This window comes from Zingiber officinale, chromosome 3A (genome assembly GCF_018446385.1).
Source record: "Zingiber officinale cultivar Zhangliang chromosome 3A, Zo_v1.1, whole genome shotgun sequence".
NCBI lineage: Eukaryota > Viridiplantae > Streptophyta > Magnoliopsida > Zingiberales > Zingiberaceae > Zingiber > Zingiber officinale.
This window is the reverse complement of record NC_055990.1, coordinates 135,356,023-135,378,743: the sequence shown is the minus strand read 5'-3', so window position 1 is coordinate 135,378,743 and position 22,721 is coordinate 135,356,023. Positions and strand designations below refer to the sequence as shown.

The following is a 22,721-nucleotide window of genomic DNA, read 5'->3' as shown; positions in this document are numbered from 1 at the left end:
ATTCAGTAATTATCTACCTATTACTTCGGATAATATCCGAAGTCTATTGTCGATTTTCACATACTCTTTTTTTTTTCCCTTTCCATCCTTGATTCTCTTCTATTTATTTGACAAGGATGCTTTACTAGGATGGAATATAGGAGACGAGTTGAAAAAGCAAAAGACTCACAAAACTATACATACATTTTCATGCCATTTCTCCTCCTCCCCTTTTCCCTCCAATCTTTCCATCCAAGTAAATCCATCCTAAAATAGTCTCTAACAGCTTTTATGTTTTCTTAGGATAAAACTTCTTGTGTATTAACTCTCTTAAGTCAAAAAGTTACAATCTAACCTTACTAATATAAAATAATTACTATAATTGCAATGCAAACATTTAAAGGGGTACATAAACTCAAGTTATAAGATCAAGTTGGATCCGCTCTCAGTGTGATTCTGAGCAGCTGATTCGTGTTTTCGATGATGCTTCGCCATTTGAACATCGCGCGTAAAATGTGTTCTTGCTTTGGCGTAGGGTGCTTCTCTTGCTTCAACAAAAGAACAAGAAAGAAGTCAAGTCACAATTAGTTCATGCAAAGTCTTCAATTTTTTATTTTTTGCCTTTCTTTTTGATTTTTGAATATAGAAGATGTTCAAGTACCGGCGGCTATCATTTGGGCGCGAAGGATGTTCTCTCTTCGTTTCCACCAGACGAGAACGATAACAAGTGCTAGAAGGAATGCAAACAAAGCCCCAAAAGCAATGCCAAGTTTAGCTCCAGGAGATAGATGAGGGCCACAAGCCGGCAATCCAGGAATTCCACAGAGACCTGCATTACCAGTAAAACTGATACATTTCATCTCAGTAAGCATTCTCATAGTGCACAGCGAAGATTTATCGATCAATCAATATCCATCCTGAACACTACAAACCCTCAGAAGTTCACATCATAAAGTCATAAGAGAGAGTTCTTACTTGAAGCTAGCCCGGTGCAGTGGAGCTCCTCCGAGGCTTGCAGGAACTCTTCCGGATAAAAGGTTTCCATTGAGATTTCTGCAAGAATGTGAAGCAAAAATTCAGAATCACTGAGCAACGTCGAATAATAAATTCCTGCTTTGTAATCCTTCTTACAGAATCTGTAACAATGTTAGCTGGCCAAGGCTCTCTGGAATTGATCCATTCAATTGGTTGTAGGAGAGGTCTCTAACAATGGAGAAACATAGAGTTAAGAAATAATTCATCTCATTCGCAGAGTTGCAGTTAAGATTGTGAAAGACCGAATCTCATAGCTTCAGAATGGTAACCTTAAAACATGAACAAGAGAATCATTCTTAGCATTCCTAGTACTTACTACAGTTTTGAAAGTATGAACAGCTTAATCCTAAGAGAAGATGAATTCATTCTTAGCATTCCTGGTACTTACTACACTTTTGAAAGTCTGAACAGCTTAATCCTAAGAGAAGATGAATATTGAACTTTGTTTAGACAGATACCGAATGAATGAGTGAATGAGTGATGTTCAATGACTACGACCATTTACAGTAACTGCAGTGTATAAAGAAGTTTTCATGTCAAGGATGGTAGATTAACTTACAGTATTTGCAACCCAGTAATATTGCCAAGAGAGGATGGTATTGACCCAAATAGGGAGTTCTCGCTTAAGTTTCTGCAGAAAATAAGGAAAGAAACAAGTAAATTAACTATTAGCTTCTCGCTTAAATTGTTTTTTAGACGGATAATGGAGACACTAAAACACACAAAAGACACAAATCTACTAGATACACTTACAAGTTCTGCAAATGTTGCAACGTAGCAATATCATCAGGCAAGGAACCTTTCAATCCTTGATTATCAAGACCTCTGCACATTAAAAAAAAGTACATATCGTTAGCATTCTCGATGTTGTTAAATGGCAAATCTCTTCAGATGTATGCAGAACAATGCTGAAGGTCTAATGTCAGTACTGAAGATTCAATTAGTAAGTAACTTTGTATGAACTTAAGTCAGTGTCATGAAGGTGCCAAGTGGTATAGTTCACTAAAATCCTCTATTGCCTTGTTAATAGGTGGTCACTTGGAAATTCTAAAACAAAACGAAGAAGACAATACCACAAAACTAACCTCTAAACAATGTAAACTAAGCATTCAGTTTGTGTGAATATTAGAGACTAAAAGGGAGGAAAATATAAGGTTGAGAAAGTACAATCCGTAGATGACCCAATTGTTACTAGCGCTGTCGAATTGGCATTCAACTACACTCCATGGATGTTCTTGAGGAACACATGGATCACCGTGCCAGCCAAAACGACTTGGAAGCCCCAAAGAGCTCTTCAAAATTTGCAAAGCGCTCACTGCAAGAAAGGGTTTCAAAGATAGTTAAACTGTGAAAAACATGAGCTATATATGCCATAACCACTGATTCACTTAGCATGCAGGACCATGAATTCTGAACAAATGTGAGCAACAAGAACCAATAGTACACAAAAGATGCAATTTCTTATTTTACAAAATGAGATTTACCTTCCTCAGCTGAAGTTTTAAACTCTGCCAAAATAACCTCAAGAACCTCAATTGCGCTTATGATTGCATGACTTCCATCCGCACAGCGTAGCTCAACTGTGAGTGTCCTTCCACTCATCTGGACAGTTTTATTCAGCACAAGGGCTACATGACTTCCCCCTGCCATACTAATAATGTCAACACTTTCAAAAGCAACATCACCATTTATCACTATGTCGAAAACTCTTTGCTGTTCTTTAGTTATTCCCGGATCAATCTCACAAAAGTGAAGCCACAATGAGTAGTTATTATTTGGATCAAGGTCCATTTGGAATGATAAATCAGGCTGTAGATCATCCCCTACAATGGCAGATTGATATAGCATCTCTGAGTAGTAGTTTGGCGAAACTGATGCGCGAGTGATATTATGTTCGGTCGAGATTGACTGACTAGAATCTGCAAATGATGAAACTCCAAACCAGAATCTATCACCACCCCAATGGTTGCCCCCGTAATCTTCGTCATATGCCGACTTCCCAGTACCACATGTCAATCTTCTTGCTGTTCTAAGAACTGTCCCCTTACTCCATATCGGACCGATACCATAAGCATCGTCATCTACTTGAAGGATCTCAATTGTGAGAATGGATGGATCACCATGGCCAGTGCTATGAAAACAGGTAGTCAAAGATGTGTTGTTAGCAAATACCAAAGCATCCACAAATGACTGCTCATCAGTGGTGCTCCAACCAGACTGCAAAGAGTAGATTTGGGTCCCTTCTATCGATACATCGAAAATGGGTTCACTGTCATAGTTTGAATCGTTGATGAGCGCAAAAAACAATCTCACTTGGTAATGACCTCTAGTGATGTTACCAATGGTGTAGCAGTTCTCAGGGCCATCCGACAGAGGAAAATACCGAAGAGTGGTCAGATGAGGTTCGATATAACTAGGAATCTTGGCGTTCGCCGATTTTCCACCAGTGTAACCAAAGTCTCTGTGCCATAAGGTACTTGTAGGACTAGTAGTAACATCCTGTTGAGATCCACAGCTTATGCGCATTGAGTATGGTTCTCCTATTCAAGAACAAACAAGTCAATGGAAACCCCAACAACACGTCTCTCAACAATAGTTTCTGGAAAATGAACTGAAAATTTTAACATAATTGCATTGTAGATTCATAACCATTTTTGAATCACTGAAAGAAAAGAACAAATGTGATTCATTACGATTCCAAATCTTCTGCTTCTTCCACACAGATCAAGGCCAATAAATTATCGCAAAGAAGAGAGGGGAAGAAAAGAACAAACCATGCCAAAAAAAACCAGAACGAAGAGAAGAAAGGAAAATTAGTTTATAAGCTCTAACCATTTTGAGCAGCTGCAGTCCCAATAGCAGATAAAATGGTGGAGAGAAGGAAACACCGGTAAACAAGAGACCTAGGAGGCATTATTGATGTTTGCAACTCCTGTTTTTTTCTTTGCATCAACCCTTCAAGAACTTAATCTCTGTCAAAAGAAGAATGGAAGATTGTTGAAGGCATTGAGGGGGGAGGAGAGTGCTTGCAGTGATTGTTGGAGCACGCGTAGATTTTTCTTCTATTCTCTGCAGTGGAAGTGGGGATGGAAAGGAAGAAGCATGAAAAGGCAGGAGTTGTGATCATGTTGTCTTTTTTGAAAACTTAAATTTTGTGGAATCGTAGTTTATTCTTCTTGGATTGATTAAAGTTAGTCAATTAGTGGTGCGATTTTTGATGATCGTGTGTTGTCTGGCATGGAGTTGGCAAGCAGAGTTGACTTGGGTAAACAGCGGCTTGATTACCGGCAGTCGTGCCGGCCGGCACTACACGTCCAAAAGGTCGTGTGGACGTTTTTTGCAGATATTTTTTTCAGAATATAATGCGATTTCGCGTGGACGTTGGATTTGGAGTGGGGTAATCATTGCCGCACGATCACGCTTTGCAGGCTTATTTAGTTTTGGACAGGATTCAATTAAGATAAATTAGAGAAAAATCTCTCATCATAATTTTAAATTTTACATGTAATCCTCAATCATAAAAAATAAAATTTTATTTCCACTCTCTACATATAAAATTATATTTACTTCAACTTCCTCATCGTAATTTTAAATTTTACATGTAATCCTTAATAATAAAAAATAAAATTTTATTTCCACTCTCTACATATAAAATTTTATTTATTTCAATTTTTTCATGTAAAAATTATAATCTAATTACCCTTCAAATTTTTGAAATATAAAAGGTCAAAAAATAATATAATTCCCTTTAAAGTCAATATTTATATTAGAATCGAGCATACTTTCTATCAAATTTGCCCATTATATTTTTTATATCAAAAAAATCTAAAAATAAATATAATTCTTATTAAATTTAGCACTTTATACTAAAATGAGTATATTTTCTATTAAAGAGCAAGATTTTTTTTCTGTTTAATATAATTTCTCCTAAATTCAACATCATTTAAAGAAAATCTAGTATATTTTCCATTCAGTTGAATATCATTTAAAGAAAATCTAGTATATTTTCCATTCAGTTGAATATCATTTAAAGTAAATCTAGTATATTTTCTATTCAATTGAGGTGGAAAAAGAATCGTGCTCAATTTGATAGAAAATATACTAAAATTAATTCTCTTAAAGTTAGCACTTTATACTAGAATTGAGTATATTTTTTATTAAAATTACTCCTCACATTTTGTAGGTACAAATAGTCTAAAAACGAGTATAATTCCGGTTAAATTCAATACTTTAAAATAGAATCGAGTATATTTTCTAATAAATTGAGTATGATTTTTTTCCTGCGTAATATAATTCCTCCAAAATTCAACACCATTTAAAATAAATGTAGTATATTTTTTATCCATTGAGTATCATTTAAAAAAAATCTAGTATATTTATCATCCAATTGAGGTGGAAAAATCGTACATAATTTGATAGAAAATATACTAGATCTAATTGAGGTGAGAAACAAAATTGTACTCAATTTGATAGAAAATATACTAAATTTTAATTTAATGTACTGAATTTAAGAAAAATTATATTTTTTATGATTTTTTATAAATAAAAATATAGATAATTATGTAAATATATTTAACTAGAGAGAGTAGAATTTTTTTTTAATACGTACCACATGTAAAATTTTATTTACTAAAATCTAGCATGTAAAATTTTATTTACTAAAATTTAGCAGCATCTTCCCTATACCGATGATATTTTTTTGATATCAGAGTATGATTCGAATCAAATGTTGAGTTATGTGTTTACTTTCAGTGGTGTGAACTTATTATACTGTGTGATTGTGTATTTACTTTCAGTCGTGTGAACTTATTATATTGTATGATTGTATTTATATCCAACTGTATGAACTGTTGAATATATTATTTGTCATGTATATGTATATTATTTTGTATTATCATCGGTACAGAAGAACTCCTATCGGGGATGACACACTGTCAAATGTTGGAACTGCAGGTAAATTTTCAACGATGTCACTGAATTGACAACAGCAGCTTAATTTAAGATGAGAAATGATAGTTTTAAATTAAATATAAAATGACTCTTGGCTCTATACTTTTTCAATCCAGACATAAAAGATTAAAATTAAAATTTACTATTTATTATAATAATTAAATTATCTAAAATTTAATTTTATATTTATCATAATAATAATAATAATAACTTTTTTTAAGCAAACATGTTTTCACAATTTTTTTAAATGTGATTCCGTTGTACGAAGAATGGGCAAATTAAAGCAACCGTGTCTGCATCGTCCCTGCTCCAACTCACCTTCCTCGGCCGCCGCCATCGCCGGAGCCGCTTTCAATCCATCCTCCTCCTTCTTGAGTCCTCGGAACATTCGTCCCAAGCCCTTCCTCCGATTCCGTCCACAGAAGCTAGGAGACGGCGGCCCGATCACCTCCAGATTAGGTCGTGATGATATCCTTCCACAATCTGCCTCCTTCGAGGCTCGAGGCCCCTGCGAACCTTTTGGTTCTCTCCTCCTCCAGAGAAACCTCTGTAAGTTCAGGTAGTTCCTCTTCCTCTTTCGAGTGCTAAATTCGAAAGGGTTGTTATAGGAATGTAGTCATAGATTGAGAATCGGAAGCAAAGTGCAATTTTGATTCATCATCCTCTTTCAACTTCTGAGGAATTCGCTATAAATTTATATTCTCTGTTGTTTCCTGATGCTCATCCAAGCAATTAGCTACAAATTATGCTTTTCATGCTCGATCTCCTCGTCGATAATATTGCCCTTGATATCATTCCTGATTGTAATACTGACAAAACAGTCCGAGAAAGCTACGTACTCATCTTCTCACTTACGTTTACTGAAAATCCAAATGCATACAAGACGAAACTCTACCTCATTCAGTCACACTTGAGATGACTCTTTGAGTCTCGAGGCTTGATTTAAGAAGAGTCATTTGATGACTTTTGCCTTAGATTTAACTTGAGAACGAAATTTGAAAGAAGATCGAGTGATGCCATGTTTAATTACTACTTAATTCAGGAAATAATTGTTGCAACCCATCTCATATTCTCATTTAGTCATTCTCCTCCTCAGATAAAAAAATCTTTCGTGAGATGGATGAATCTCACATTTGAGAAATGTTCAATATTTTAATATTAGTCTGCGCTAATACTTCGCACTGGTGTAGGATCGTGAACAAAGAAAAACTAAACAAACTAAATAAACACGATGAGGTATTAGAAATATGAATTCTTTTACCAACTGATCATAAACAATTATATTAAAATATTTACCATGAGATTCCACTTGCAGCCATTTATTGATATAAAGCTTGTTAACATGGTTGTGCATGTGTGCGTGCCTTTTTTTGTTTTTTTAGTTTTTTCATATATATATATATATGAATTGTGCTTGCCTATGTTAGAGGAAAAATTACATTGCGTGATGAGTATAATTTACATGCTGATTCACCTCCTAGATTGTAACTTGTGTGCATTAGTTCCTACTTCCTAACAATCCTTAAATAAACTTGGACACTGAAAAAGTTTGATTTTGACACATTCATTTGATATATTGACCAACTTAACCTTTATGAGTATAAATCCTCCCATTGAAGTTTTCTGTAATCAATAGTACTGAACTGTGTTCAGACATTCCAAGAACATGCTCCTCCACCTCTCTGCACGATGACTCAAGATAATTAGTTAGCTTAGCTAATATGACAATCTAAGTTAAGAGACAGTGGTGAAAGTTAGGATATATATAGTTGAACGAACCATTTTTCTTGGATAGGGCTTTCAGAATAAATTCGGGCAACCCTAGAGTCGGTCGGATTTATGGGACTTAACTTCCACTTCTCATGGACAATGCTCCTAATATAAATCCGAGTGGCCCTAGAGCCGGTTGGACCTACGAGGCTCAGCTCCACACTCCTCATGGACAAGGCGCCGAACATAAACCCAGGTGACCCTAGAGCCGGCCGGACCTATGAGGCTCAGCTCCTCACTTTTTATGGGTAAGACTCCCAGCATAAACTTGGGCGACCCTAGAGCTGATCAGACTATAGGGCTCAGCTCCTCAAGGCTTCCAGCATAAATCCGGGCGGCCCTAGAGCTAGCCGGACCTACGGGGCTTATCTCTCCACTTCTCATGGGCAAGACTCCCAATATAAACCCTAGTGACCCTAGAGCTGGTCAGACTCCCTCGAGGAGACAGTGTTGTCAGAGAATCGCAACTGCCTATCAGATAATAACGGCTACTCGTCAAAGAATATTCTATTACTCTGACATATACACACAATGGAGCATTCCTCTATCTAGAGGAAGACTGTTGTACATCCTCCATCATCCGACATATTCTGACACCAGACAGTCTTTGACGTCTCATTATTACGGAGGTTATGAGAGGCAGTATAAAAAGGGAATCCTTTCCGTTGGCCAGGTGCGTGCACTAATGCACACACATCCATATTTACTGTTCTACTGTTCATCTTCTTCTCCATTTTTGCTCGACTACTATTCTGATTTGAGCATTAGAGTGCATGCACAAGGGATCCTGATAAGATCTTACTGTCGTGATACAATATCAAAAAAATTAAGTACCGAATCTATCTACGCTAGTATAGTGTAGGGTCAACTCGAGTCATCTCCCAATAAATGCAACGATGGAATGATAACTATAAGATTGTATGCTATTTATGTTTTTAGTTTTTTGATATGAAAATGGAGATTTTGGATTTTGATTCTAAATCTAACAAATGAGATAGTAAAACAAGTATAAAATTTACTCTAATGAAATAGACAACATCCGATCTACCTATTAATAGTGATCTCATAACACATTGTCACTCTATGCTACGATTTCACCATCAATGTAATTAAACTACGGAATGAAATTATGAACACTAAAAGGAATTGTAAACAAATAGAAATATGATCTAAAGCAATCTAATGCAAGTAAGCAAACTATGAAACTGAACTAATTGGCTCTTAAGAAATGACTAAACTACTTAATGAAAATTCAATTACAACTAAACAAACAAAAATACTAAGTCTATGGAATTTAACTTAGCAACTAGCAAAAGAAATTTGTTCTACAATTGAAATACATGAACTAAACAACAAATGCAGGAAATGAAATGAACCAATCTCTCAATCGCAACTTTACAAGCAAACCCTCTTGCTATCACACAAGAGGCCGAAGATGAAATTGTTGGACCCTTTGACAGTCAGCAAGAGGGGGGTTAATTACCCTGCAAATACAAAGACACCTTTCTCGTACTTTACAGCGTAATTAAAACTAACACTTGCATAAAAGGAATTAAGAAACTAATTAAGAAAAAGAGGCACAGAATTTACTTGGTTTGCAATTAGAAGATTGCTAATCCAAGACCTTGAAAAGCGCACTAAGATTCTCTTTTAGGCGGAGTAGCCTCTTACAACGTTGAAGCACATAATTACAAAGCTAGACAAAAGAAATTGATTACAAGTGTTTTGTTTAAGCTTTTGGAACCAGGGCAGTATTTATAGCCTGGTCGGAATGCCTGGAAGGGGGTCTAGATGTCTGGAAGGGGATAAACTTTTATCCCCGTCGCAACAGGATGCGCCATGTCACGTTCAGGATAATTTTTGGTTTCGGGTGACCAAACCAGAAAGTCAACTTCTAGTTGTCTTTTTGGTTCGGGTCTTCTGCTCTGGTCCCGCTCGAATTGGTCTGGATCTTTCACTCCAGCTTCGTTCGCTTGGGTGATCTCGGCCATCCGGAATAGGGCTCACCCAAACCCAACTTCTGGCCTTCGAGTAAATTTTTGCTCCGGCTTCTTGTCCCTCGGAAACGTCACACACCTTCTTCTCGTTCACTCGCGTACTATTACACAGCATCTCATACCTCGGACGCATCGAGCCCGTTGGCTCTCTCCCATGTCATCCTTCTCGCTAGCTGTTTCTTTCGATCTACTTCCTACGCTCCTAAGTTCCTGCACACTTAGACACAAGAGTTAAATACTAACAGGACCTAACATGACTTGGTTGATCACGTTAAAACTACCACGAGGTACTTACAATCTCCCCCTTTTTAATGTGAGCAAATCCAAGTTAAGTTAGGATAATCCACAAACAACTAATAGTTATAATTTTTGCAAGTCAGAATTTGCAAGTAATGCGCAAAAAAAAATTTGTAAGTACAAAACTTAAGAATTTGTACTACCCTCTCCCTATATTTAATTTTCACTACTCTCCTTTTGATCACATTAAAAATGGAGGTACTGTTAAAATGACTTTAGAAAATTTAAATTAAAAGTCTAAGGAAAAACCAAAATTTAAAAAAAAAAACTCCTTAAAATATTAACAAGGGTTGAACAGGAAAAAAAATTTCTTTAATTTTAGGCAAAATTTTTAAAAAAACTACATTTTGATAATTTTTTAAAAAATTTCCAATGGGCAAAAAAAAAATTTCAAAAATTGATCGTTAACATGATAAGAATTCACAGAAAAATAAGATTTACAAAAAAAAATTCACTACAAGATATAATTTAAAAAAAAAACGATTCAAAGATAAAAAAATTCTAAATTTTTCTTACTGATCGGTGTTGAACTCCTCTTTATCATAAGAATTTTGGATCAAATTAATTTCAAAAAGAAAAGTGATATGCTCAAGGAAAAAATCTCAATGAAATGCTCAAGGATAGACACATAAAATAATGGGACCCACAAAAAGTGAAATGGTGGGCCATGAATTTATGTGTCTATCTTTGAGCATTTCATTAAGATTTTTCCTTGGGCGTATCATAGCTCTTTCAAAAAATTGACAACTCTAAGTAAGAAAATTAAGTCAAGTAAAATCTGCAAGAAGAATTTAATTTAAGCATGAATGATGTTTTTTCAATTTAAAACTGACTTTAGAACTCAATATAGGTTCCTACCTACTAGATTAATAAAAAAGTTATTAGGAATATATTTTCTATCAACTTTTGCAATATGACCCTTATGATATTTAAAATACCAATTAGGCCTTCGATGATGTTTGTAATTTCTTTCTAGAAAATGCCAAAAATTTGAACATAAAATTTTCTTTTTTATTTTATCTTTTAATTTTACATTTTCATCTATTAATTTATGAAATTCTTCTTTTAAGTATGCATATTCTTTCTTTATTTTTACATACTTTGTTCTCTTTTTATATAATGATTTACTTAGTATTTGCACCATTTTAAATAATTACTTTGGAGGAAGTTTACTTACCTGACTTACCATATATTCATTGGTAGATGCTCCCCCTACATTGTTGCTTTCTTTTGTAGTGTCTTCTCCTTCATCGATGCTCATTTTTGAGGTACTTTCTTTATCTTCTAGTAGATATTCGGCTATGAGTGTTGTTTCGGCAGATTCCTCGATCTCGGATTCTTCCGTCGATAACTCAATGCCCATCGAGGAGTTGGATTCGACTTCTTTTAGTTTTTTGTAGAGCTCCAAGAACTTTTTCCAAAGTTCTTTTACACATTGGTAGTTACCAATTTTGTTGAGTTCTTGAGCAAGAAGAAAACTCAGTAGGTGGAACTCAGCCTACCATTTGCTATGAATTTATCACGTTGTATCTGAGTCCAAAGATGCTCCTCGAGTTCTTTTCCATCTTTTTTTTTGGGGACATCAAAATCAAATTTCATAGAAAGTATTATATCAAAATTAGTTTTAAAAAATACTTTCATTTTTCGTTTCCAGAATAAGAACTCCCCCTCAAATGTTGGCGGGTAGATGCTCGGTCTGACCATCGATTTTGCTTCGGTCGATGGTTAGTCTTTCTGAAGTGAACCTTGCTTTGATACCACTTGTTGGACTCTTTGACGGCTGACAAGAGGGGGTTAATTACCCTGCAATTAGAAAGGCACCTTTCTCGTACTTTACAGCGTAATTAAAACTAACACTTGCATAAAAGAAATTAAGAAACTAATTAAGAAAAAGAGGCACCGAATTTACTTGGTTTGCAATTAGGGGATTGCTAATCCAAGACCTTAACAAGCACACTAAGATTCTCCTCTGGGCAGAGTAGCCTCATACAACGTTGAAGCACACAATTACAAAGCTAGACAAAATAAATTGATTACAAGTGTTTTGTCGAAGCTTTTGGGACCATGTCTGTATTTATAACCCTAGTCGGGGAGATTAGAAGGGGTCCAAGCATCTGGAAAGGGATAAACTTTTATCCCCATCGTAACGGGATGCACCACATCATGTTCTGGATAATTTTTGGTTTCTAGTGCCCGGAGTCCGGGCGCTCGGACCAAGTCTGGGCGCATGGATCAGAAAGTCAATTTCTAGTTGACTTTTTGGTCCAGGTCTTTCACTCTAGTCCTGCTCGCATTGGTCTGAATTTTCTGCTCCGGCTCCACTCACTTGGGTGATCTGGCCATCCGGAATAGGGCTCACCCAAACCCAACTTTCAACCTTCGAGCAAACTTCCGCTCCGGCTTCTAGTCCCTCAGAAATATCGCGCGCCTCCTTCTTGTCCACTCGCGTACTCTTCCGCAGCACCGAGCCCGTCAGCTCTCTCTTGTGCCGTCCTTCTCACTAGCTAGATCTTTCGCTCGACTTCCTACACACTTAGACATAGGGATTAAATACCAACAGGATCTAATCTGACTTGGTTGATCACATCAAAACTACCACGGGGTACTTATAGAAACCCTCATCTCTGGTAGTCAGGGAAGAAGCACTAGTAAGCTCTGAACTCTGGAATCAATTTGAAGCTTGCAATCTCTCTTGAAGAAACCCTCTCCAATGAATCTTACAAGAACAAATCGAAATTGAAAATTCAGATATGGAATCTGAAATTCTGAGCTGACTGGATGAAATGGGATGTTGTGAATGAACAAAGAGCTTCCAGGAATCACCAAAGAACCACTCTGATGATCACTAATGTCCAGATGATGAAGAAGCTGAGGTATGGTGGAAATTCAAGAACGGTCCATAATTCAGCAAACTCGTCATTAAAATCCTCTTCGACGAGCTTCTAGCTGATTGAAGGTGATCCAGAAGCTGCCTTTAGCCTCCACTCCAATGTTGTAGCTTGAGAAGAAGGAAGGAAGAAGAGATCGGAGGCTGTGGTGAAGAAAATGTGGATGAATACTAACCCGTGCCACTGTTCATCCATATAAAATTGGGTTTTTATACTATGACCTGAATTGAGATTTGAGTGGGGTTTAGGTTTTTGGAGCAAGTGAGGTTTTAGGGATTTGGTGTAGGAGGGTTAACTTGGGTTAAGATCAAGGTAATGGTGTGGGATAAAATTGAACCAAGTAGGGGTTTAAGCTCCTTAATTTAGTTGGATGAACCAAGATTCCCCTTGCGATTCCATCTTCTCTTAAACCATGTAGCAATTTGAACCAACTTCTTTGTTCTACAAGATCAAGTTCAAATATGTATCGGATAATATCATAAATCAAGGAAGAAAATACAATGATGTTAAAAATAATCTTCAACTCATAAACATAGTTTAAGACGTACTTTAAGTATGCAAATGGATACAAAATACCAAATCACCACCCAAAACAAAGTATCAAATAATGACTTATCATTCCCCCACACTTATTCTTGTATGTCTCGTGCAAGTGAACAAAACTAAGGAAACAACTAAGGTTGTACCCCCTAATCATTTTCAATCATGTTTAGAAGATATTAAAAGAAAGTTACTTAGGATTGTCAAGTTTCAACAATTCAAGCATTCATGGTTTCAATTCTTACCTTGGTTAGACATAATGACTTCAAACTATCATGAATAAACTGAAAATGATATCAATAAACTAATCCTCACAAGGAAATTTTTGGTGGCTCTCAATCCTAATCTCAAATTCATGTAATGGTGGAGCAACTCAAGCTACTCATGTTCATGTACTACCATATGTTTGCTTATCTTCTACTCTTCACCACTATCCTGAGCCTTTGAATACATAATTATGAAGGTTGATGACTAAGAAATAATGGATCAAATGAAATCAAATTATAAGTGTTAAGGCAAGAAAAGAAGTCAATATGATTCAAATGAAAGTGGAAGACATGAATACAATGAATGCTATATAGATGAATGCCCTGCCATATTTCCTTCTTTTCTTTACTTCGTAAACTTACTTCCCAATGTATTGATCAGTACTACGAAGAGGGCTTGACACACAACCAAGTTTCAATTTTAGAATTCCAGAATTTAGATTTTAAGTTCAGTGGTGTCGTTTCCTAACTATTTCCCATTTCAAGTTCAGGTTTTGGCTATAACTTTCCAATATCCAAGGTTCAGCTTCAGGATTTAGTTCTAAAATTCAGGATCAGAAAGGGAAATTCTGATATGAAATTGATTTTTGTACTTTTAGTTTTTTAATTCCCAATTTCAGAATTTGAACTTAAAGTGATTCTTGCCTTGAACCATGAAGAATTAAACTCGATAAAAAGTTTCATTTAGCATTGAGTTGATAGAAATTTCAATTCAAAACAATGTTATTCAAAAATAGGATAAGGATTTGGCACACATAATCAGGCTTTGGAGTAGACTACTGTAACAATTCAAAAATTAGATTCATGCTTCAGTTCCTGGCTTCAAAAATCAGATCTGTAGAATCAAATTTCTTTGAACTTTATACACTATATTCCTTTCATTTCTGAAACTAGGAAATCAGAGAAATCCAGAAATAAACTGTATTTTGGATGTTGAATTTTATTTCTCAACTTTAGTTTCAGAATTCCTTGACTGAATTCCAGACCTCATACAATGAGTGTAACTTGTTGTTTCTTTTAATTTTAGCATCAGAAATTTTACCCCACTTACTGTATCATAGAAATCTAATCATATTCTGAATCCACTAGGTGCAAGGATTGGATTCCTTCATCGTTGATTCTTGTTCTGCAATTCTAGATTTCAAATTCAGCAACTCTGGTTTTCTTCTTCCTTTTTCTTATCCTGATGTAGAAATTGGAATTAATGTTAAATAGTTTGAGGCATATGTTCATATAGTATAAGTGGGGATTTCTAAATTTCATCAGCTTAGAAATCTAGTTTTAAAATTTAGATTTAGATCTTCAAGAGTGATATTCAGATAAAGAAATAACCAAACAATCCAATAGCTAGTTAAGTCTATTACATTTCTTAAACAACTCTGATTTCTGGATTCCCAATTCAGATTCAGAATTTGACACGGTTTCAATTTTAACCTTCTTGTTCTTTGTACTTGTTTGCTTTTGTTGTCTTATTGTGCATTCAATCAATGAAACAACTTGGGCCATACCTCCTCCACACTTAAAACTTTGGTCATCTCAAGCAATGAAACTCAACAAGATCACTCCAAGTTGATACACTAGTTCCAAATCTATAATTTTTTATACTATTAACAATTTTCTTTTCTTTATAACAATGAGGTTGTCATACATAATCTATCATTCTTTCTCCTATTGTTAAATACCTTTTGGTTGAAGGATTAAATTCAACCCAGCAATGTGTAGTTCAAATTTGACAGCCTTCATCTTCAAGAGTGCTATTCAGAAAAACCTTTAAATAGATGGTACATCTGCTGTGTAGAATTTAGTCATTCCAGCATATTTCAACACTTACAAACCATAGTCGATATAGCAAGGCTCGAAAATAAAAGCATTAATCCCCCCCCCCCCCCCCCCCCCCAAACAATAGCTGCATAGTTTTCCTTCAAGAGTTTATAGTAAAGAACTATCTAAATGAATAGGACCAGCAATGATAATTGTCCAATTCCTTGGTGGTTCCATTTACTTCCTCAAATAGCATCAACTATGTCATTCTTACTTGTCAATTTCTAAACATAAATCCAAATCCTGATCTCCCTGATTCCCTGATGATCAAGCTTTACATTTAAGTTCTATAGTAACATCTCATTAAACATTCAATCAATTCTAGCTTGAATCCAATCGATTTCAAATCAGGTGATCCTGTTCGAAAGCGTAAAGTTGGAAAGCCGGGGATGTGGCAGCTTTTCTGACTGGATGAACACCTCGCTCCTCCCAAAATGATCCTATCTGAAAGCGTGAAGCTGGAAAGCCGGGGATGTGGCAGCTCTTCTGACTAGATGAAGACCTCGCTCCTCTGTAAAACAAACCGAGCCAGGGAAGGGGTCACTGGTGTTGGCCCTCCGACGATCAAGTTAGAAACAATAGTAGGAAAAGAAATCAAGAATAATATAGACAGAGATCAATCCTCCCTTCTTCATAGTTAGCATACTCTTTTATACCTTTCTTAGTGACCCTCGATCTCCCCCCATTTAATGATATTAATTACCGACAAAAGACATCTTTGTTTTGGCTTCTCACATTCATGGAATTAGTATTAATCATCGACAAAAGACTATTTTGTCTTGACTTCTTTGCATTCAATGATAGATGGAATGTTTTCTTTTACTTTCTCTTCCCTTTATTAAGTATCTTAGTTTTTTCCTCTTTTATTATTTTATCAGTTCGTTATTAATACATACAATTCCATATCCTGAGCCAGACGGGTAGCCCACTCGGCCCATTCTCCTACTAAATGGGCTGACCAAATACTGGTTATCCGGTCGACAGATTGGATAGTGGTTCATCTGATCAATCGATGTAGCCACCTTCCCCCCGGGTTATGTAGACGAGCCTTGCTTAAGCCCTAGCGTTGAACGCCCTAGCTTTGACCTACACCGTGGCAATTGACTCGTGCTAGGTGGGCTCTTCCTTATCGTTGCATCACAAGCCTCCCTATTAAGTCTAGTCGAAGTAGGTTGCAAGTCTGACTGACTGGACAGGTTATGTCTTAGGCGGATTCCACGTCCGATCAGACTGTAAGTGATCCCCAATCTCTGATCGATCCATAAGATAATGCCACTCAGCTTCATTTTGTCGTGTTGGGCCTGTAGCTCTCTCGGGTCATGGCTGGGGCATATGGTGCATTGGATGTTAGGCCCTATGACCCATCCTCTGTGTCGATCAGGATGATGGGTAGCCCTGACCCATCCCCGATGTCAACAAAACGATGGGCAGCAACACTTGGCTAAAACTTCTCCTTTCCCTGCGCTTCCATGGGCGAACGTGGGCTCGGCTGACATCATCCAAATTTCTTGAAGATCGTGTAAATCCATGATAATTATGGCTGAGCACACAACCATATCTTTTAATTAAGTTCATTAAATGTTGTCTGATGATCGAAGGACATGTGTCCCACACTGCTATTGCACGCTTGATGTGACATGCGAATATCTGCTCGCTACGCGATGTGGGCCTTTTCAAATTCAACGGCTAGATCTGTTTCTAGGTTTTCGCAACCCTGGATCGGACGATGTAGGTCGATTGGCCGCGAGGTTTATAAACTGCGTGTCCGTCACCTTCCTCCACACACCTTCGTCTTCGAGTTCTCCGGTGACATTTCATTTTCTTCTGTTTCTTCGGCGATCTTTCCAGTAAGTTTCCTTCCCCTTTCAATCGGATCTTTTTGTTGCACCTTTTCAATCTCTTCATTTTTCGATGTCTAGCTCCTCACCACCTCCCGTCACCATTCCTGGGCTCTGGTACACGCCCATCAAGTCCAGGTTTGACGGTAGCGACGCTGAGAGTTTAAGAGCTGCTTATAAATTCCCAACCGACTATCAAATCGGTCTTCCTTCGACTTTTGACCGTTTGAACGAACTGCTGCCGGGTTTTTTATGCTTCTTTAGGGACCAATTTAACGCTGGTCTGTGGTTCCCGATCCACCCTTTCTTTTCTACCGTTTGTAAATATTTTCATATTTCTCTCCATTAATTAGTGTCGAACTCCTTTCGACTACTGTGCGGGGTCGTCGTTCTATTCCGCTTGCACTATATTCCTCTTACTGCTCGACTCTTCCACTATTTCTATTATCCCAAATTGTCTGAGTTGGGGACTTTTCTCTTTCAAGCCCGAGTGGGCCTAGTCTTCTTTGACAAGATGTCATCCTCCAATAAGCATTGGAAGGACTACTTCTTTTATATTCGCTTTCCTGAACGACCGAACTTTCCAACCAGCAGGCAATTTGAGGCACTGAATCCTCCAGAGCTCAAGAAATACAAGAGTCGATCGGACTACCTCTATACAACTTCCATATTGGCCGATCAGAAGTACCATATCCATAAGTTGATGTTGGTGGCCGTCCTCTACGTGTTCGGCCTGAGCCCGATCCGTACAAGGCTTTCGTGCAGCTTAGGCATGCTCTTTCTTTTCCCCAACTTTTGAATCTAACTGATTTTTCTTCCTTTTGTGCAGCTTGAATCATGTTGTGAGCGCATCTAGCCGGCAAGTGTAAGCTTGTGGATGCAGACATCAACGCCGAGGCTATAGCTGAGCTGGAGAGCTACGGTCTGCAACTGGTCGACTCCAACAAGGATCTGCTCACGCTAGGAGGAGGGAACCCAAGTGCCGGGGAGCGGCGCTGGGGGAAGCCGGACAACCGCAAGCGATGCAGTGGTTGCAACAGTGGACCTTCCGCCCAGATGACCGTCCATGGTCTCGATAGTGGTCGCTTCGGAGTCGGCAACTTCAGACGAGCCCCTTCGACAACGCAAGAGACGCCGAGCAGAGGGGTCTTCCCGAACTACCACTTCTGCTCACAGACTCTAGTACCGACCGTCTCTTGACCTCCTTCCGAGTGGGGCGAGACCTCCACGCCTGCTCCCAATCAAGGACTCGCTGCGCTCCCAGGCTCTATATCTTTTGACCAGACACTGTCATTGTCTGGGCTGCTTGAGGGGTTTCTAGCTTCACCACTGGTCGCCTTCATGTCACCCTCATTACTAGCGGCCCAAGTGTCCCGCATTTAACTAACGTCAGTGCCTCAGTCGGCTAGCAGAGAAACTTCAACCCTGTCCGCTCTGAGTGGCCGACTCTATATAACGACAGTCATCCATCTGCCTATGGACGAGTGGCTTGCCTCCAACGACGCTGAATCCCAAGCCCCTGAGCACCAAATAATTATCCAGGGGCCACTTGCACAGATATGGGTTGACGCTTGAGCCCGCGCGGCGATCATGCCTCCAAGGGTACTCGCCGACAGTTATACCTAGATGCCCACTGGGGTAAGTATTTTACTTGTATGTTCCTATTCATTTCCGCTCAACCCTAATAATTTCCTAGTTGTAATATTAGGCAGCGAGCCTGACCATATGCCAAAGGCTCACATTTTTGGAGCAGGAAATTAAGCAGCTGCGTGCATCGAGCAACCAATCGTCTGCTTCTCAGGCGTAGCTAGAGCAGATGAGTGCTGAGATGGCTCAACTGAGAGACGATATGGCTACGAGCTCCGAGCAGCTGGAGACGGAGAAGGGCAAGAGTGCCGAGTAGGCAACACAGCTGGCTTGACTTAATAAACATGACACCTCTTTCAAAGCGAAGATCCACTCGGCCAACACCAGGAAGCTCTAAGCTATAGAAGACTTGGAAATAAAAAATAAGGAGTTTCGGGTGTTGGCTTAGAACTTGAAGGATGCAGAGGCCTTGCTGAGCGTTGAACGAGAGGGCAGGTCGGCCGATCGGTCTGCGGTGAAGGCTCAGCTTGATGCCAAGGATGAGGAGCTGGTCCAGTTGAAGGCAGACTTGGAAGCCTCCCGTGTGGCGCTGCAAGTTTACCAAGACGCAGAATCCACTCGGTTCAAGGCGTAGAAAAAGGCTTACCTCTGCACGGACGCCTTCAATGACAAGGTCACCGATTAGGCGCTCCGTCTCTTCAACCTTGCGATCGATGGGACTCTCGATCAACTGAAGGACGACTACTACATTCGAACTGCCCTAACGAGCAAGGTCATTAGCTGGGACAAGATGACTGAGTCGCTGCTCGACGATGTTCTAGATTATCTTGAATAAGCCTACTCCCACACGCCTTATTTTTTGTACTACATTTTTTGGGCTTGAAAAAACTATCCAAGTGCTAATGAGTAGTCGCCCATTCGCCCGTTCGGCAAACCTTTTTACTTAATGTCACTTTTTTGTTCTACGTCGTTTGACTCTTTCTTTTCATATTTTCCGCTTTGCGAATCGCTAACCATAACACACTCACTCGTGTAGCTTCGTGACCTTCCAATCTGTTAGTTAGAGCCCTAGAGTCAATCATATGATGATTATTGTATGTACTCGATGTATCATATTCCTATATACTAATAAAGGTATTTCTTTATGATTATTATACTTACTTGTATTAGTGTCAAATAACTAAGTATAATAGCGTCCTTGAGTAGAAGGTTCTTATCTATGTCAATCGATTGGTTGAATTGATAGTGAGATGATATAGAGAACACTACTCTTAATCATTCCTAGTCAAGTATTAACATTCAGGGACAATGTTAATGCGATGAGACTAGCATGTAGGTCAACTCGATGACTTGATCTCACAAGTCATGGATATAGAGATATCAAATTGACACATAAGTATACATTGGAGAATGTATACTGATTGACCCTCCATGAGAAAGTATCATGGATCGTTATATGAGTGTCATATACTTTCTCATGTGACTATTAGTATGACTATCAGTTCTTGGACCTGAAGTCACCATGGTTCCCTACATAAGGAGTTGCATACTTTGACTTTGTCAAACGTCACCCGTAAATGGGTGGACTATAAAGGCGACTACTGGGTATGTAACAAATTGTATGAAGGGATGTGAGTGATGTAGATGGGATATATCCCTCCTATATGATGGGAGTGACATCATGATTCTTGATAGAGTGAGACCACTAAGTGCATGACCATGCCCAAATGAGTCAATATGAGATATTGAGCTCATTTGATTAGAGTGAGTCTACTTAGAGTTCAAGACATAAATTGATTAGAGGATGACACGGTCTATGCCTCAGTCGATCAATTTAGATGTCAAGGATAGAAGGACATTATCATATATTGTGAGAGTCACAATTAGTAGTCACAAAGGTGATGTTGGATCTCAACATTCTTGTAACTTGGGTAGTAATGATGTGTTGCTAGATACCGCTCATTACTTATGTTTCTAAATGAGTTTAGGAGCATTTCCAACGTTACAAGAACCTATAGGGTCACACACAAAGGGCAATTAGATGGAGAATAGGTTCATATGATGGACCAAGAGGATTAAGTTCATATGATGAACCAAATTGGATTAAGAGTAATCCAAATTACACTAATTGAGTTGGACTCAATTTCATTCATGTGTCTAATGAGTCTAATTTAGATTATGATTCATTGAGTTAATTTAAATCAATGAATAGAGATTCATTGAATTAGGTTGACTTGAATTAAAGGTTGGATTTGATCAACTATGTGAGATAAGAGGTCAAGTTTGACTTGACTTGAGAGGGAAGATGAAGGGTCAAGTTTGACTTGACCAATTGCCACCTCATTGTGACTTGGCATAGGGTCGGCCAATGATGATGACCCACATCATCAAGGCTACATCAAGTATGTGCCACCTCATGAGGGAGACCAAGAGTCATGACTCTTGGTATTACATGGAGGTTTAAAACCTCTCAAGAGTGGCCAGCCACATATTGATTGGAATTCAAGTTGGAATTCAAGTCTTCTCCTTCCTCCTCTCTTCTTCCCTCTCCCTCATCCTCCATTTCCGAAACCCCTTGAGAGTGCTAACACACTCTAAGTAGTTTTTCTCCATCTCTTGTTCGTGTGGATACATATAAAGGAGTGTTCACTTGACACTCTACGAGATCCGGCAACTTTTGGACAAGCGGGATAAGCGAAGGGCTTCGCTACAAAGGTATAATCTCTACCATGTAGATCTAGTGTAGATCTAGGAGAAAACTAAGTATATTTAAATTTTTATCTTCTCAAGGATCCGTGGCAAGAACTTTGATCTTTTCCGTAACGCAAAAAAGCAGTTTTTGTGGCTCGAAGGTTCCTACAGTGGTATCAGAGTCATGTGCGAAGCATATACTAGTTTTATTTGCATTTTATTGGATATTTGCAGATCTGTAAATTTCTATAAATTTACTAAATTTTAACATTTTTATGAGTATTTTTCTCTTGGGAGTGAAACAACAAGTGTATAGTCACTTGGAGGTTTTCGGCCACTAAGAAAAATTTTTCACAACGAGTTGGTCTCGACCATATCGGTGATCTAAGTGATTTTAGGTGCTGTATGGTCTATGTAACACTCACAAAATTAATTTTGTGAGTAGGAGTCCTGCCCCTAACCCCGCAAGGGGAATTGTTATTTGACCTCGGCTGAAAAATCAACAAGCGAGATCGCTCCGAAGTTGCGGCTCATAAAGGGTTGTTAGAATGGTAGTAAATTTATGAAAATTTATGAAAAATGCATATTTTTAATATGTGTGTGATGTGTTCATGGTTATGGCCCAAAAGGCCCAATATGATTGGAAATTGTGTGTTGTAATTCATAATACGGCCTACGAGCCGTCAGTTGGTTGTGCGTGTTGTATTTTGTTACACGACCTGTGTGTCGTGCCCTCCTTCTTTTAATATTCCTATTGTAAAATAATTTTAGACTTGAATGTAACTCGAGTTTCACTTTTGTAATGAACAATTGAAGATGGAGTTACAAGAAGGGAGCCGACAACACAAGGTGGTCAAATGAAGACCTTAGAGAAGGTGCTATCCCTAAGTTGACCATTCGATCTTCTCTTTGACTAGAGAGGATCGTAGTAGGGCCATAACCATGTCACATTATTTTTGAATATTGATATATTCTTTGTCTGTGTGTGATGCATGCTGTTGTAGGGTAATTAGTACCTTGATGCGTATATGATACACATTGACGATTAGATTAGATCTTAAT

At 38.1% G+C, this 22,721-nt stretch overlaps 1 protein-coding gene across 4 annotated transcripts; it reads right to left on the bottom strand.

Moving 5' to 3' along the window:
* Nucleotides 1-282: 282 nt before the first annotated feature.
* Nucleotides 283-4,147, bottom strand: LOC122052505 (receptor-like protein 4). 4 transcript variants are annotated; one of them, XM_042614052.1, is made up of 9 exons: nt 3,847-4,147; nt 2,499-3,554; nt 2,182-2,329; nt 1,768-1,839; nt 1,574-1,645; nt 1,111-1,182; nt 955-1,032; nt 641-825; nt 283-523 (listed from the first exon to the last, which is right to left on the bottom strand). In XM_042614052.1, the coding sequence occupies exons 1-9, from the start codon at nt 3,962-3,964 to the stop codon at nt 408-410; spliced, it is 1,917 nt and encodes a 638-aa protein (XP_042469986.1). In that variant the 5' UTR covers nt 3,965-4,147; the 3' UTR covers nt 283-407. The 4 variants fall into 4 exon arrangements, 2 of the variants coding, with proteins under 2 accessions (XP_042469986.1, XP_042469985.1); XM_042614051.1 differs by having other exon boundaries at nt 283-527; nt 3,847-4,145; XR_006132038.1 differs by having other exon boundaries at nt 382-523; nt 641-808.
* Between the last annotated feature and the right edge of the window lie 18,574 nt (nt 4,148-22,721).